General features: G+C 43.7%; 1 protein-coding gene across 1 annotated transcript in view; it reads right to left on the bottom strand.

Moving 5' to 3' along the window:
* LOC126187625 (tenascin-like) overlaps positions 1 to 14,511 on the bottom strand; it is a 194,520-nt gene that overhangs the window by 76,632 nt on the left and 103,377 nt on the right. Inside the window, exon 4 of the mRNA XM_049928825.1 lies at positions 6,869 to 7,012. Coding sequence (XP_049784782.1) covers positions 6,869 to 7,012 — 144 coding nt within the window. The remainder of the gene's footprint in view (positions 1 to 6,868; positions 7,013 to 14,511) is intronic.

Below are 14,511 nucleotides of genomic sequence, written 5' to 3'. Positions count from 1 at the left end.
TCTTTTCTATGTCATTAAAAGGATTCTATATAATTGTAGAATACTCTGCTATAGATTTATAAATATTTCATGATGCTATTAAGTAAAAGATAGATTTGGTACAACCTGCCCTGTCACTTCTTACACTATTGCATGGGCAATGAGTCGTATTTCCAAAAAAATAACAAAAGTTTAATTTCCTAATGCAACCTGATAAATGACATAAAATAAGAGAAGGTAGTTTCCCATGCATCGACTGATTTCCCATACACGTGCTTCAGCACTTCATGTTGTTCCAGTGTGCATACAGAGTAGAACTGAGTTATCTGTAACAAGGTAAGAATTTGTTGAAGGGTCTAAACGAACCTTTCCAGAGAAAATTAGGAACAATATACGTTTTCAAAATTTCACCCTAATTCAACGGACACGTTTTCTAGCACGGAACATTTTCGTTACTTAACAATCAGCCAGTGTGTGTGATTGTTTCATGACATAGCCACTCTGAGTATTATTGATAACAGTTCTTTATACGCATTTACAAACAATCAGATGCTGTTTAGGTTAACTGATATCATACACATAAAAAGTAATTGGCACATATATATGTTCCTGTTTAAAAGTGAAGGAGCAAAGGTGATTCGAGATCAGAACACATGGGCAGCTCTGTAACTGGAATTTAAAAGTGCTTGCTTTCACTTGCTAGCGAGAGATTTCGTCACACACTAAGTAGAAGCTTGTGAGCTTCACAATTAAGCAGCGTTTCTATATTTGTATAATGTCGTTATTCATTGCACTTCTGTACAATAAAGGATTTTAGTTCGAAAACATTGGAATGGTTAAGTTACTTGCTTGTTATGCCGAAGATTGTGGGTTCAAGACACATCAAGCCCTCTCCGTTTATTTTTTTTCATCTAAATGACTGGTCATTATTTTTATTCAATTCATTGGCTTTTATTCTGTTCTTTGCCACATCATTTTAATTCATCATATTAACTCTTACTTGACGACAAATGAAAATCTTCTGTCCGTTTTCTTTAAAAGTGAACTATTTCTTTTCTTTAAATCGTTATCAAAATGCATGTGATCATTATTTCCTATCAGTTAATTATTTATTTTTTCATTTCCTAAGCCTTACAGTATTATCTGAATAATCATATTAACTTTTATTTGAGAGGAAATATAGAATTTAATAGAATAATTAAAATGAGATGGAAGATATTAGAAATGAAAAAAAATGTTTAAACCAATTAACTGAATAAAAATAATGACAATTACTTCAGTAAAGATTAAAAAAAAGATGGTCCAGATGGGTCTTTGACACTACCTTCAACAAACCAGCGAAATTTCTTACTTAATAGCTAGAATGCGGTTCTGTTTCGAAATGCAGTCTTATTTTTAAGGCCATAGTGAAAATGAGAAATTTTGTTTTACCAGTGATTCGCAAACACAGAACTAACAGAATGAATGGCTGGTGGATGTGATATCTGGGATTGTAGCTTACACCACGCAACAGGTGGTTTCAAAAAGTCAGTCCCATACATGGGGACCGGCCCTGTAGGTATTCGAGCACTCAGTATCGAACTATGTCACTTAGCTTTCACCATTTCGCTTGCTCAGCCACTCTAAAGGGCGATCCCAAACTGCCACCAGCTCTGAGCGCACTTTCTTCTTGCCAAAAGTAAACCAGAACATTGGCATGGGGGGTCATAGTTACAGTGCATGAAAAATAATGTGCCTAGTATAGGTGCAGTCAGCAGTGCATGTGTTGGGAGATCGGTAGTGGGGAAATGCCGAGTGCTGGAGGGCAAGTGCCATTCTAAACTGAAACCCAAGCTCACATTCTTTGTAGGTATTGAGTAGAGCCCCTCCAAGCCCACACTTGCATGGTGATCATTCAAGAAGATCTGCTATCATCTATGCCTTGGTCAGTATCTATAAGGAATTCCGCTGAAAATGCAGTAAAATCAGCGATTTAATTTTGCCTGGCTTGTTAACCATTTGTAGCTTTCAAGGAAACGTCATGAGTGACTAATTTTGTGTAAAACATACATTTCTCTTGATGCCATGTTAAAATTTGCTTATTTTTCCAAAACACAGCGGAGTTTAGACAATGTTACCTCACTAACATGTTGTGCAGACACAATTGTGCGAGCACACTGAAACCGTGGTTCATTGAGGAAACTAAAGTCAATAGCTTATGAGAAAGCACAGCCTTAGTACAAAATTTAGTGTGTGAGGTCTTCACTTACGCTGCTCCAAAAACCTCAGCATTTCTTGTTTAGGGAGCTATCGATAGCCCTAGAAAGTTACGTTCTTCCATCGAAGAAGTCTGTAGTTAGTGGAATAACATGGTCGATAAAGAAGTTTCATAGAATATTCACATGACAAAATACTCTCCTCTTTGTGGGCTAACATTTGCCAAAATCTCATTTTCATATCTCAAACAGTTTATGAGGTATGAGAGATTTACCAATGTGACATTCTGGCTGTATCGCTGGCACGCGCGGTCACAAATGAGTATGCTACATCAGATCAGTTTTCATGAGATTGGTGACGGAGTCCTCCACCTAAGTCTAAAGTAAAATTCCATACTTCGGCTAAATTTTGAACGCAGCTACATATTATGTAATATCTACCAAAAGCAAAATCATAGCGACTCCTATCTTTCACTGGCAACTTTTTCGAATTTCTCGCAGTGTCTTACTTAAATGCAAATACCACAATAACTATACCCATTAACGAAATGATGGGTATGTCATCATGAGGCCGACATATAAAACTATATGTAACGCAAAAATGAATAACCGGCCGCGGTGGTCTAGCGGTTCTAGGCGCTCAGTCCGGAGCCGCGCGACTGCTACGGTCGCCGGTTCGAATCCTGCCTCGGGCATGGATGTGTGTGATGTCCTTAGGTTCGTTAGGTTTAAGTAGTTCTAAGTTCTAGGGGACTGATGACCATAGATGTTAAGTCCCATGGTGCTCAGAGCCATCTGAACCATTTGAAAAATGAATATTTTTTACCTAATAGTTTTCGTAATATCGTTTGAGAAAGACTGCAGAGGTTGCGGCTCGATTCTGTCGCCGCAGCTCGTTGCCGACCGGCCTAAAGCGAGCAGCGTCGGCCATGTCTTCCGACCGAACGAATGAACTCGCCCAGCGCTTTCAGCGAAAACTGGTGACTGCACATCGGCCGCCCTGACCTGCGCGTCGTAGTGAGCCGTCTACGAGGGGCGTTTGAATAGTCCGCGCAAAAATAAAAACTGCCTGCGTGTTTGGGGTAAACCTTTTTTTATTTTTCGACATAGTCTCCTTTTAGACTTATTCACTTCGTCCAACGTTGTCATAATTTGTTGATCCGTCCCGAATAGTAGGAATTGTCCAAGTCAGCAAAATAGCTATTAGTTGCTGCAATCACCTTCTCGTTGGAATAAAATCTTTGTCCCGCCAGCCATTTCTTCAAATTTGGGAACAAATAGCAGTCCGAGGAAAATAAGTCTGGAGAATAGGGGGGATGTGAAACGAGTTGGAATCCTGTTTCCATTAATTTTGTGACCACAACTGCTGACGTGTGCGCTCGTGCATTGTCTTGATGGAAAAGGACATTTTTGCGGTCAAATCATCGGCGTTTTTCTTGCAGCTCGGTTTTCAAGTGGTCCAATAACGCTGAAAAATATGCATCTGTAATAGTTTTACCCTTTTCTATATAGTCGATGAGGATTATCCCTTACGAAACCCAAAAGACAGTCGCCATAACCTTTCTGGCCGAAGGAATGGTCTTCGCCTTTATTGGTGCAGATTCTCCCTCGGTAACCCATTGTTTAGATTGCTGTTTGGTCTCAGGAGTATAGTAATGTATCCATGTTTCATCCACAGTGACGAAACGACGCATAAAGTCCTGCAGATTCTTCCTGAACAGCTGCAAACAATCCTTGCAACACTGCACACGATTCCGTTTTTGGTCAAACGTGAGGAATCGCGGAACCCATCTTGTGGATTGCTTTCTCATGTCCAAATGTTTATGCAAACTATTATATACCCATTCATTCGAGATTCCCACAGCACTAGCAATCTCACGCATCTTAGCTCTTCTGTTCATCCATCACCATATCATGGATTTTAACGATGGTTTCTGGAGTTGTAACCTCCACAGGGCGTCCAGAACGGTCAGCATCACTTGTGCCCATATGGCCACTCCGAAAATTTTGAAACCACTTATAAACTGTTCTAATCGAAGGTGCCGAGTCACCGTAATGTTTATCAAGCTTCTCTTTAGTCTCCTGAGGCGTTTTGCCTTTCATAAAGTAATGTTTAATCACCACACGAAATTTTTTTTCGTCCATTTTTTGACAATCACTCGACTTCCTTGATTCACACGAATGCCAAACACAAAGAAATAGACCAATATGGCTGAAACTTGGTGTGCGTTCTTTCCAAAGATGCTACTAACTAAACATGACCTCGATACGCGCTGGTGGTGCTATCTCTCGGACTTTGCACGGACTTTTCAAACGCCCCTCGTATATTGCGTGCATAATGCCTTGGCCGCTAATGGTAGGGCGCTCAGAGCGCTTTAGGGGAAACGCGGAGCACTGGAGGGGAAGAGCCGTTCTAAACTAAAGCCTACACTAACATTTTTTGTAAATATTAAGTGGTACCTCTAAAAGCCTACATTTTCATGGTCACCCTTCAAAAAGATCTACTGTCACATCTCCTTTCGTTAGTATCTAAAAAGAATTCCGCCGAAAATGCAGCTATTTATTTTCCCCTGGCTTGTTAACCATTGGTAACTTTCAGAGAAGCGTCACGAGTGGCGAATTTTAACTAAAACCTACACAATTCTATTGTTGCCATGTCATAACTCGCTTCTTTTGTCAAAATGCAGCGGAGTTTACACTGTCTCACCTCACTAACAAATTGAGCAGACACAGTTGCGATAGCATTCTGAAACTCTGGTTTATTAAGTGAGGTCAGCAACCTATGAGAAAGCCCGTCGTCGGTACAAAACAACTTGTAATATCTTCACGCATGTTATTGCAAAACCCATAGCTTTTCTCGTTTTGGCAGCTATCCATGGCCCTTAAAACTTACATTCTTTCGCCGAAAAAGTCTGTAGTTGTTGGAATAAAACGGTAGGTAATGAAGTTTTGCTAACAGATAATGCTATCATTTGACAAATCTCGTTTCGATATCTGAAATCATTTATGAAATATGAGGAATGCTGTGGGTATTTCGCTCTGGCTTTATAGCTGGCGTGGCGCGATCGCAAATGAGTGTGCTACATGCGATCAGTTTTCTCGAGATTGATGACAGTTGGATACCTCCACCCAAGTCTAAAGAAAAATTCAGTATGTTAGCTAAATTTCATAAGCAACAACATATTATGTAATACACACCAAGCCGGCCGGAGTGGCTGTGCGGTTCTAGGCGCTACAGTCTGGAACCGCGTGACCACTACGGTCGCAGGTTCGAATCCTGCCTCGGGCATGGATGTGTGTGATGTCCTTAGGTTAGTTAGGTTTAAGTAGTTCTAAGTTCTAGGGGACTGATGACTACAGCAGTTAAGTCCCATAGTGCTCAGAGCCATTTGAACCAATACACACCAAAGGCAAAATGATATCGACTTCTATTTTTCATTGTGCACTTTTCCAGATATCGCGCAGTGTCTTAGTTTCACATAAATATCACAATAACTATGGTCATTAACGAAATAATGGGCACATCATCATGAACTTGACATACGAGGTGCGACAATAAAGTAATGACACTGATTTTCTTAGCAACATGTGGCAACCCTGCAGGCTTGTGTAGGCACAATATCTTTGACCTTGGTTTATAAGCTGCTTCTAGTCCAAGTAGCGCATCGATGCAACTGCTCAGTCGTGAGTTGTGCTGTTATGAGTTAACACATGTTTGTGTCTCTCGTATTGGAAATGGAACCGCATAATATTGCGCAACGGTATGCCATTTCTTTTTGCGTTAAACTGAGTGGAAACGTGACGACAACTTACGGTAAGCTTCAGAAGGCTTTTGGAGAGGAGGTTATGTCACGAACTCAAGTTTTTCGTTGGCATAAAATGTTTAGTGAAGGCAGAACGAATGTTGAAGATGAAGTGTTCAAATGCATGCTTGTGTGCTTCTTTGATTCCAAGGGAATTGTTCATAAAGAGTGGATGCCTCCTGGACAAACAGTTAACCATTATTACTACAAAGAAATTTTAGCAAGGCTTCATAAAAGAGTACTTCGTGTCTGTGCGAACATTGCTGATAATTGGATTCTGCATCACGATAGTGCGCCATCCCATACTGCTGTGTCAGTACAGCAATTTTTAACCTCATAACCTTATTCACCAGATATCGCTCTGTGGGACTTTTTTTTTCTATTTCCAAGAGTCAAAACGGTGGACAAGGGACACCATTTTCAAACAACACAAGATGTCCAAAAAGCTGTGACGAATATCTTGGAGTATATTATAGAAGATGAGTTCCAGAAATGTTAGCATCAGTGGTAGAAGCGCTGGAAAAAGTATGTGCAGTCAGAAGGGAACTACTTTGAAGGAGACAACACTAAACCTGAGTAAAACGGTAAGCAACAATTTTTTTCACATCAGTCTCATTACTTTAGTGTTGCACCTCGTATAAAGCTATTAGTGAAGCAAAAATGATTTTTCTTACCAAAAAGTTTGTGTAAAATCGTTTGAGAAAGATTCCAGGGTGCGCGCCACGGTTCTGTCATCGCTGACTGGCCGAAAGTTGGAAAACACTTATCGGCCTCCCCTTCCGAGCAAACGAATGCGGTTTGGACGAAAAATGGTCACTGCGCATCGACCACCGTATCCGGCGCGAGCTGTACATGAGAATACGTTCAGTATGAAGGACGAGCGATACTCACTGCAGCTCATGATGGTGAAGTCGGGCGCGTAGCCGTCCTCGCAGGCGCAGGTGCCGTTGCTGGCGCAGCGCACGTGCTGGTGGTCGTCGTCCACGGCCAAGTAGCACGAGCCCTCCACGTCTCCCGTGCACTTGTCGTTCAGACCTGAAACATCGCACCGTACTGCTCTGTAGCCGCAGCACAGCCCTCATACCTTTCAAGCGGTTCAAAATGGCACTTAAGACTATGTAATATGAACAAACCAGCAGGTCATAATGGATTTCTAATTATTCGTTGAATACGGATCGAAATTGGCGCCCAGATCATTGACCCGTGTGTCGGCTCTCAACATACAGGGTGTCCAGAAAAGGGCTCGCTAATTTCAAAATTAAATATCTCGAAAACAAAGATCGATAGAGGAATGCAGTAAACGGTATGTTTATTGTGAAAGCTGTAACAAGTTTATACAGCAGTTTGAAATAATAGTTACAAAAGCTGCTAACAGATGGCGCTGCACGCTGTACAGCTCATAAGTGAAATAATCGTATGAAAACAATCTTTGCAAACAATCACATCACAATGTTTTCAAAATGTTCACCATTGGCACTACAGAGGTGGCGCAAACGAAGAATGAAATTCGCCATCACATTTCGTAGTGTGTCAACCGGAATGGATTCACATGCCACAGAGATCGCCGATTGAAGCTCGTCCAGCGTGGCGGGATGCTTCGGGTAGACCATGTCTTTCACTGTGCCCCACAAAAAAAGGTCACAGGGAGTCAAATCCGGCAAATATGGAGGCCAATCCATGCCTGCACCAGTAAATTTGGGATATTCCAAAGCAATGACTCGATTCCCGAAGAATTCCTCAAGGAAACGAAACACTTGTTCGGTCCGATGTGGTCGGACTCAATCTTGCATAAACCATTCAGTACCTGGTCGGTCCTCTAACACTTGCTGTGTGGCGATAAATTGTTCCAAAATTGCAACGTAACGTTTACCAGTGACCGTTTCTCGAATGAAAAAAGGGCCAATAATGCCTCTGCTGCATACTGCAGCCCACATAGTAACTTTAGGAGAATACAGGAGTTTCGCTTCACACCAGTATGGCTTTTCGGAACCCCAAAATCGCCAGTTCTGCTTATTCACGTATCCATTCAGGTGGAAGTGTGCTTCATCTGTAAACCAGATGCAGCCAACATCAAATCCTTCACTATCAATCATTGTGAGCATCTGATTAGCAAAGGCAACCCTTTGTTGCACAGCTCGTACGGGAATGGCCTGGTGCGTTTGAATTTTGAATGGAAACATGTGTAGGCTCTTTCTCAGTATTTTCTGCGTGCTGGAACGCTTCAAACAAGTCTCAGATGCAATTCTTCAGACGGATGACACTGGATTTCGCTGAATAATTCCAGAAACTGTGGCGACATTTTCAAGCGTAACTGCGGTTTGCTTGCGGCCAACATGCCCCACTAGATCATCAGTTACGCTGCCTGTTCGTTGAAATTTTGCGAAGAGCGTACGAATGGTTTTCGCATCGGGTCCTTTTGGAACATTAAATCGTGCTTGAAAGCTTCGCCTTGTTGCCGTAGGACTCTCTTCTAACCTGTGGTACTCTAGCACCAGAAAAACGCGTTGTTCAATGGAGTACATGGTTTTAATCTCTTCCTTCGGTACGCTAACCTACTTTCATGTTTCAATAGTGGTTCAAATGGCTCTGAGCACTATGGGACTTAACAGCTATGGTCATCAGTCCCCTAGAACTTAGAACTACTTACACCTAACTAACCTAAGGACATCACACAACACCCAGTCATCACGAGGCAGAGAAAACCCTGACCCCGCCGGGAATCGAACCCGAGAACCCGGGTGCGGGAAGCGAGAACGCTACCGCAGGACCACGAGCTGCGGACATTTCAATAGTGGAACTGATCGCTCTGGGCTTCGGATCACTATTTACACTAGGCATTACGTATGGCGATTACAGCGCCATCTGTTAGCAACTTTTGTAACTATTATTTCAAACTGCTGTATAAACTTCTTACAGCTTTCACAATAAACATACCGTTTACTGCATTCCTCTATCGATCTTTGTTTTTGAGATATTTAATTTTGAAATCAGGGAGTCCTTTTCTGGACACCCTGTATATCGCGCTGTAAAGATTGTTCTGGGTCCCTCCATTCCATCGTTAATTGGTTCTTTCATATTCATCGTTATGCTGCGTACGATTTGGTTGAGATTCCCCTCTGGCGGCGTGCCTGGTCTTATCGATCTTCGAGTCGTTGCTTCCTGTTAGCCTTGTGTAAGGGAATAAGATCTTTGGGGGGATGGTCGGTTGGTTGCCTAGCGGTGACGAGTCGGTCGGTCGTTTTTAAAATCGGGAATGAGATAATGCCGTACGATGAGACCGCGGCGTGGCGTGGCGGTGGAGAGTTGGCAGTTGTTCCGGGAAGCCGCGTGATCTATCCTGGCGGTGCGAGACGAGTGGGACGAGTTGACGGGACAAGGCTGTAAGCTCTTGCTGTGAGCACCCGGGGGCCACGGCTGTGGTTCCGAGTCACTACTTGGTGGGAGCGGCAACGGATGTCTTTGAATTTTCCGTCTAGAGGCGGGAATGACGGACTAGTAACTCGCCTAACCTGAGGAGTGGTATTTCGCCGCCGTGGGTGCAGAGAAGACGAGGGCTCCGGTGACAGAGCGCGTGGCTGCGTGACTGTGCCCAGTTGGGTACGCTGGCGACGAGTACACGGTCGGGTGTGAGGAGCCTTTGCATCGGAATTCACCTGCTGTTTCTCTGATAAACTGCAAGTTAAGTTGGTTAAAGGTTTAGATGTTAATTGAAGAATTTTGGTTTGTGCAACCAGCGTCTTTTCTGCCTTGTGGCCTCCTGCGTTCGGATTTCCTGTCCCTGTCGCCGGTGTATTTGTAGACAGTGATCTTTCCCGCATGTTATTAGTACTGCCTGGTAGGAAGTGTATTTTTGGGCAATCATTATTGTTTTAGATTACATTTTTTCTGCCTTGTGGCCTCCTGCGTTCGGATTTCCTGTCCCTGTCGCCGGTGTGATTATAGACCGTGATCCTTTGGCTTCTTATTAGTACTGCCTGAGAGGAAATGTATTTTTGGGCAGGGATTATGGTTCCTGATTTGATTCCTCCTCCTCCTCCCCTGGCCTCGCGTGAGGTCGATGTGATTGCTGAATGTGAGGCGTTGTGGGTCTGTTAGTCCGCTTCTAGCCTGAGCATCCTTCGGGAGACAATTGTGGCTGCCCTTACACCCGGTCGGTTAATTATTTCTATCCCAGGACATTCTGGTGGCAAGACATGGTATTCAAGTTGTTAGTTATTGTAAAATGTTAAATGGTTGTAATTTACTCTGATTGTTTTTGGCCACTGTTTAAAAAGGTTAAGTTTGCCTTTCAGTGGTGAGTTTTTAAAATTACGTGGCTTTAAAATTGTTAGTTATTGTAAAAGGTGAATGACTGTATCTTTACTTTGATTGTTTTAATCTACTAGGTATCCTTTGAAAATGCCAGTTCTGTCTCCCTGTTAGCGAGCCCTTGTAATTTACTATCTTGTTGTGCCAAAGTTTAAAAGAAGTTGGCTCCCTACATGTTCGGTAGCGAAATTGTATGCAAATTGGTGGTTTTTATTTCATTACTTGGAAAGTTTTAATTTTGTTATTAAATGTTTTATCAAAGTCGGTTTTAAGTAAAATGGCTTGGCCGTTAACTGTAAAGTAAATTGTTTTGAAACGGCACTCATGCCAACTAGCTTTTTGGATCTGTTCCTGGTCAAGTGATAAAGAAATGACTTTTAATGGTTGAAGTAATCAATAAAGAAATTGTAAATTGCAACTCGACAGTAACCAACTAATTTTGGCCCAGTTTCCCAACTGGGGGTTTTCCTTGATTAATCGTAACACCCGTCTCAGTCATATTTATCGAGAATGTACTGCGGAACGAACAGTCGCAAGAAGTTGGAAAGGATCGCAGATCACTTTCGGTTACAAAAAGGGTGGAAGATCGGTTGCTCAGCATTACCCAATCTGACAAAAATTACGTAGATACTCCTATGTAGTGCAGAATTGGCCACTTGATGTCACGTTGTCACGAGAGGCGGACCCCTCTGTATGAAAGGAGGTGGGGAGTACTTTGTTGTCAGCAGAGAAGCAGTAACAGCAAAATGGGTCAGTCAACAGAAATCAGCGACTTTGAACTTGGACTAGTTTCAGGATGTCGTCTGAGTAATAAAGCCTTCAGGGACATTTCCACCGTTCTAAGACCGCCCAAGTCGGCCGTTGGCGACGTGATTGTGAAGTGGAAACGTGAAGAAACAGTCAGAGCTAAACCAAGAGCAGATGGAGCTCATGTACTGGAAGACAGGGACAGTGGAACATTGTGGACGTTGGTTGTAAAATCTCGTGCTGAATCAGGGGGAGGAATCACTTTGAGTTCCAAAGTGCTACCAACAGTATAGTTAGCACAATGACTCTGCATAGGGAGTTAAAAGGAATGGGGTATATTGGTCGAGCGACTCCTCAGAAACCACACATTTCAGTAGTCAGTGTTGAGCGACACATGTGGTGGTAAAACCAACGACGCCACTGGACATTGGATGGGCATAAGCAAGTGATCTCGATTGATGAATCCCGCTATACACTATGGAAGGGTTTGTGTTTGACAAATGCCTGGAGAACTTCACCTGCCTCCACTTGTAGTGGCAACAGCGAAGTACAGAGGCGATAGTGTTACTGTTTGGAGGTGCTTTTCGTGGTCAGGTTGTTACCTTTCACTGTGTGTAAGAGAACGCTAAATTCAGAGGGATACGGACAGATTTTACAGCATTGTGTACCGCCTACTTTAAAGGAACAGTTCAGAGATGACGACTGTCTGAGTAAGCATGGCAATGCCCCATGTCATATAGCAGCGTGTGAGCCAATGGTCTGTGCACAGTAGTATTTCTGAAATGGACTGCGCTACCTAATCTAAAACAAATGGACTGTCGATTCCGCTCCAGACCGCAGGATCAACTGGTTTCGGGCCTTGAGGAGGAATGGGCTGCCATTCCCCCACAGACATTCAGACGCCTCATTGAAAACGTTCCCAGCAGACTTGAAGTGGTCATAATGGTGAATGGTCGATACATCTCATATTACTGTCCAGAATAGTTGTCTTCATACATCTGATCAAGTGGTGTATAGCATAATACTGCTGACGTCAAACTGTTGGAGGATCCTGAACAAAAATCTTGGTTCAACATTAATGTTCCTGGAGGAAAAGATGCTTCCCACAAAGAATCGTCACAGCTTGTTTTAATGATACACGTTTTGTGCGATATTCTGAGCACAAGTTACAGCGAGGTGCAGGCCGGATTGCAGTAAGTTACGCTGACCAGCGATTGCGAAGTGGAATGGAGGCCACAGGGCCATCGAAAAGCTGAACAGAGTAAACGCAGCAGTTCGCATGGTGCAAGTTGTAGGCAGACGGGGCCCACTGGCACAACCGGGGTGTGGGGCGTACATGACTCGGAGCGATGTGTTAGCGAAACAGAGGCGCGCAGCCTAATATAAATAGGTGTTGTTTTCTAACGTGATTCATTAAAGTGTGGCAGCTCTGCCGGAGAGCTGGGCGTGTCACTCCACTGGGCTACACGCAGCAACAGATGGGGCGACAGTGTCCCAATCCACAGCAGGTCATTGGTTCGACCCTCTGAGGCTGACGTGGGCTCCACAGCCAGCCAGGGTGAGCCATTCTTCACCTCCCTAACGCGGGCAGTCGTCTCGGCTCCCGACACACGCCGGAGACTTCTGCGACGAGGACCGCAGATTCGGAAGCCGGATCGCAGACAGTCATAGCCGCCGTGTTCCCAGCTACGCAAGCTGAGGAAGAAGCAGCAGCGGGGCCAGCCTACGGCTTCTGGCGGAGCAGCGCGGAGACAAAGAGGACAGCTGTCGCTGAGTCGGCTCTTGGAACTCTGCAGCTGGCGCACAAGGCCAGCACAACATAGCATTGCGTTACACAGGCCACTGGGGGTGCTTCCTCAGCATTGCAGGGCCACTGATGCAGACCGAGGTGAACGAAGCTCTGTAGAGGAAAGGAATAAATCATTTGAAAATTTCTCACCCAGTTTTAATACAGCACCTCCTGGCACCCACACATTACATTTGGTGTCAACACGCCGCATTTGGCGTCTGATACCACAGCATTTGGTATCAGTCACAACAATACCAAGATTCAGGCATTATCTCCCACCACAGAAACAAAGTGGCCGATGACGTTTAATTAACGAGAGAGAGTAGCAGCGTTTGCGTAGAATTGTCTGTGCTAACAGACAAGTAACACTGCGAGAAATAACCCCAGAAATCAGTGTGGGACGTACGACGAAAGTATCCGTTAGGACAGTGCGGCGAAATTTGGTGTTAGTGGGCTATGACTGCAGACGACCGACGTGGGTACCTTTGCTTATAGCACGACACCACCGAGCTGTGTTTACAAGGAATGGACTGGGTCCTCTGTTCCATGCCAACTGATCATTGATTGGAAATGGTTATGTTCGGCTACTTGGAGACCATTTGCAGCCATTTATGGACTTCACAAACAACGATGGATTTTGTATGGATGACATTGCACCAAGTCACCAGTCTACAATTGTTCGCGATTTGTTTGAAGAACATCCTGGACAATTCGAAGGAATGATCTGGCCGCCCAGATCGCCCGACGTGACTCCTCTCGAATATTTATAGGACGTAATCGAGAGGTCAGTTCATCCACAAAATCCTGCATCGGCAATACTTTCTCAGTTATGGGCGGCTATAGAGGCAACATGGCTCAGCTTTCCTGGAGGGGACTTCCAACGACTTGTTGAGTCCCTGCCAAGTCGAGTTACTGCATCGCTCCGGGCAAAAGTAGATCCGACACGATTTTCCTTGCCTTTTGTCACTTCAGTGTAGTTTTATTAATATTATCCTGTCTGCGGGGACAGAAAATAGGGGTGTTAATTATTTATAAAAATGAGCTTGGTAGATGTTAGTAAACTAAGACGAGATATGTGGATCCCTCTACTTCTTTCCTTGCATCAGTTGTTCGTTCATCACACATGCTGTATTCTTTCTAAATTACAGGACGACCATAAAAGACTTTGCCCCTGAAATTTCACTAAATGTGACCACACCAATGAAGCGCTATTGAAACACTAAACTCGATACCACCTTGCAGTAACGAAGTGATGCGCTTCAACATGATCGATAATCTTATCATGAGACATAACTGATTAAATCGTGTGGCTGCACATGTGGTGGGACGATAAAGTCAATTTAGGTGACGGTCACTATTAAGAAAACTCTCATCTACTTCAGATGAAGATCTACAGAAGGATGGATTATGTGTTATTTACTTATTTATTTTCTTGAATCATCCGTCTTCTGACTGCTTTCATGCGGATCGCCACGGATTCTCGTGTGCCAACCTTTTATCACCTCAAAATAGTACTTGCAGTTACTTCCTGGATGTATTTGTCTCCATCTTCTTCTAACGTTTTTACCCTAGAGCTCCCTGTAGTATCACGGAACTTAACCCCTGAAGCCTTAACAGATGTGTTACCATTCTACCACATCCCCTTGTCAGTGTTCTCCTCGCCGATTCAGCAGGGAACCTCCATTTTTCC

This window comes from Schistocerca cancellata, chromosome 1 (genome assembly GCF_023864275.1).
Source record: "Schistocerca cancellata isolate TAMUIC-IGC-003103 chromosome 1, iqSchCanc2.1, whole genome shotgun sequence".
Lineage (NCBI taxonomy): Eukaryota > Metazoa > Arthropoda > Insecta > Orthoptera > Acrididae > Schistocerca > Schistocerca cancellata.
The sequence above is the reverse complement of the archived record's forward strand: the minus strand, read 5'-3'. Positions and strand labels throughout refer to the sequence as shown.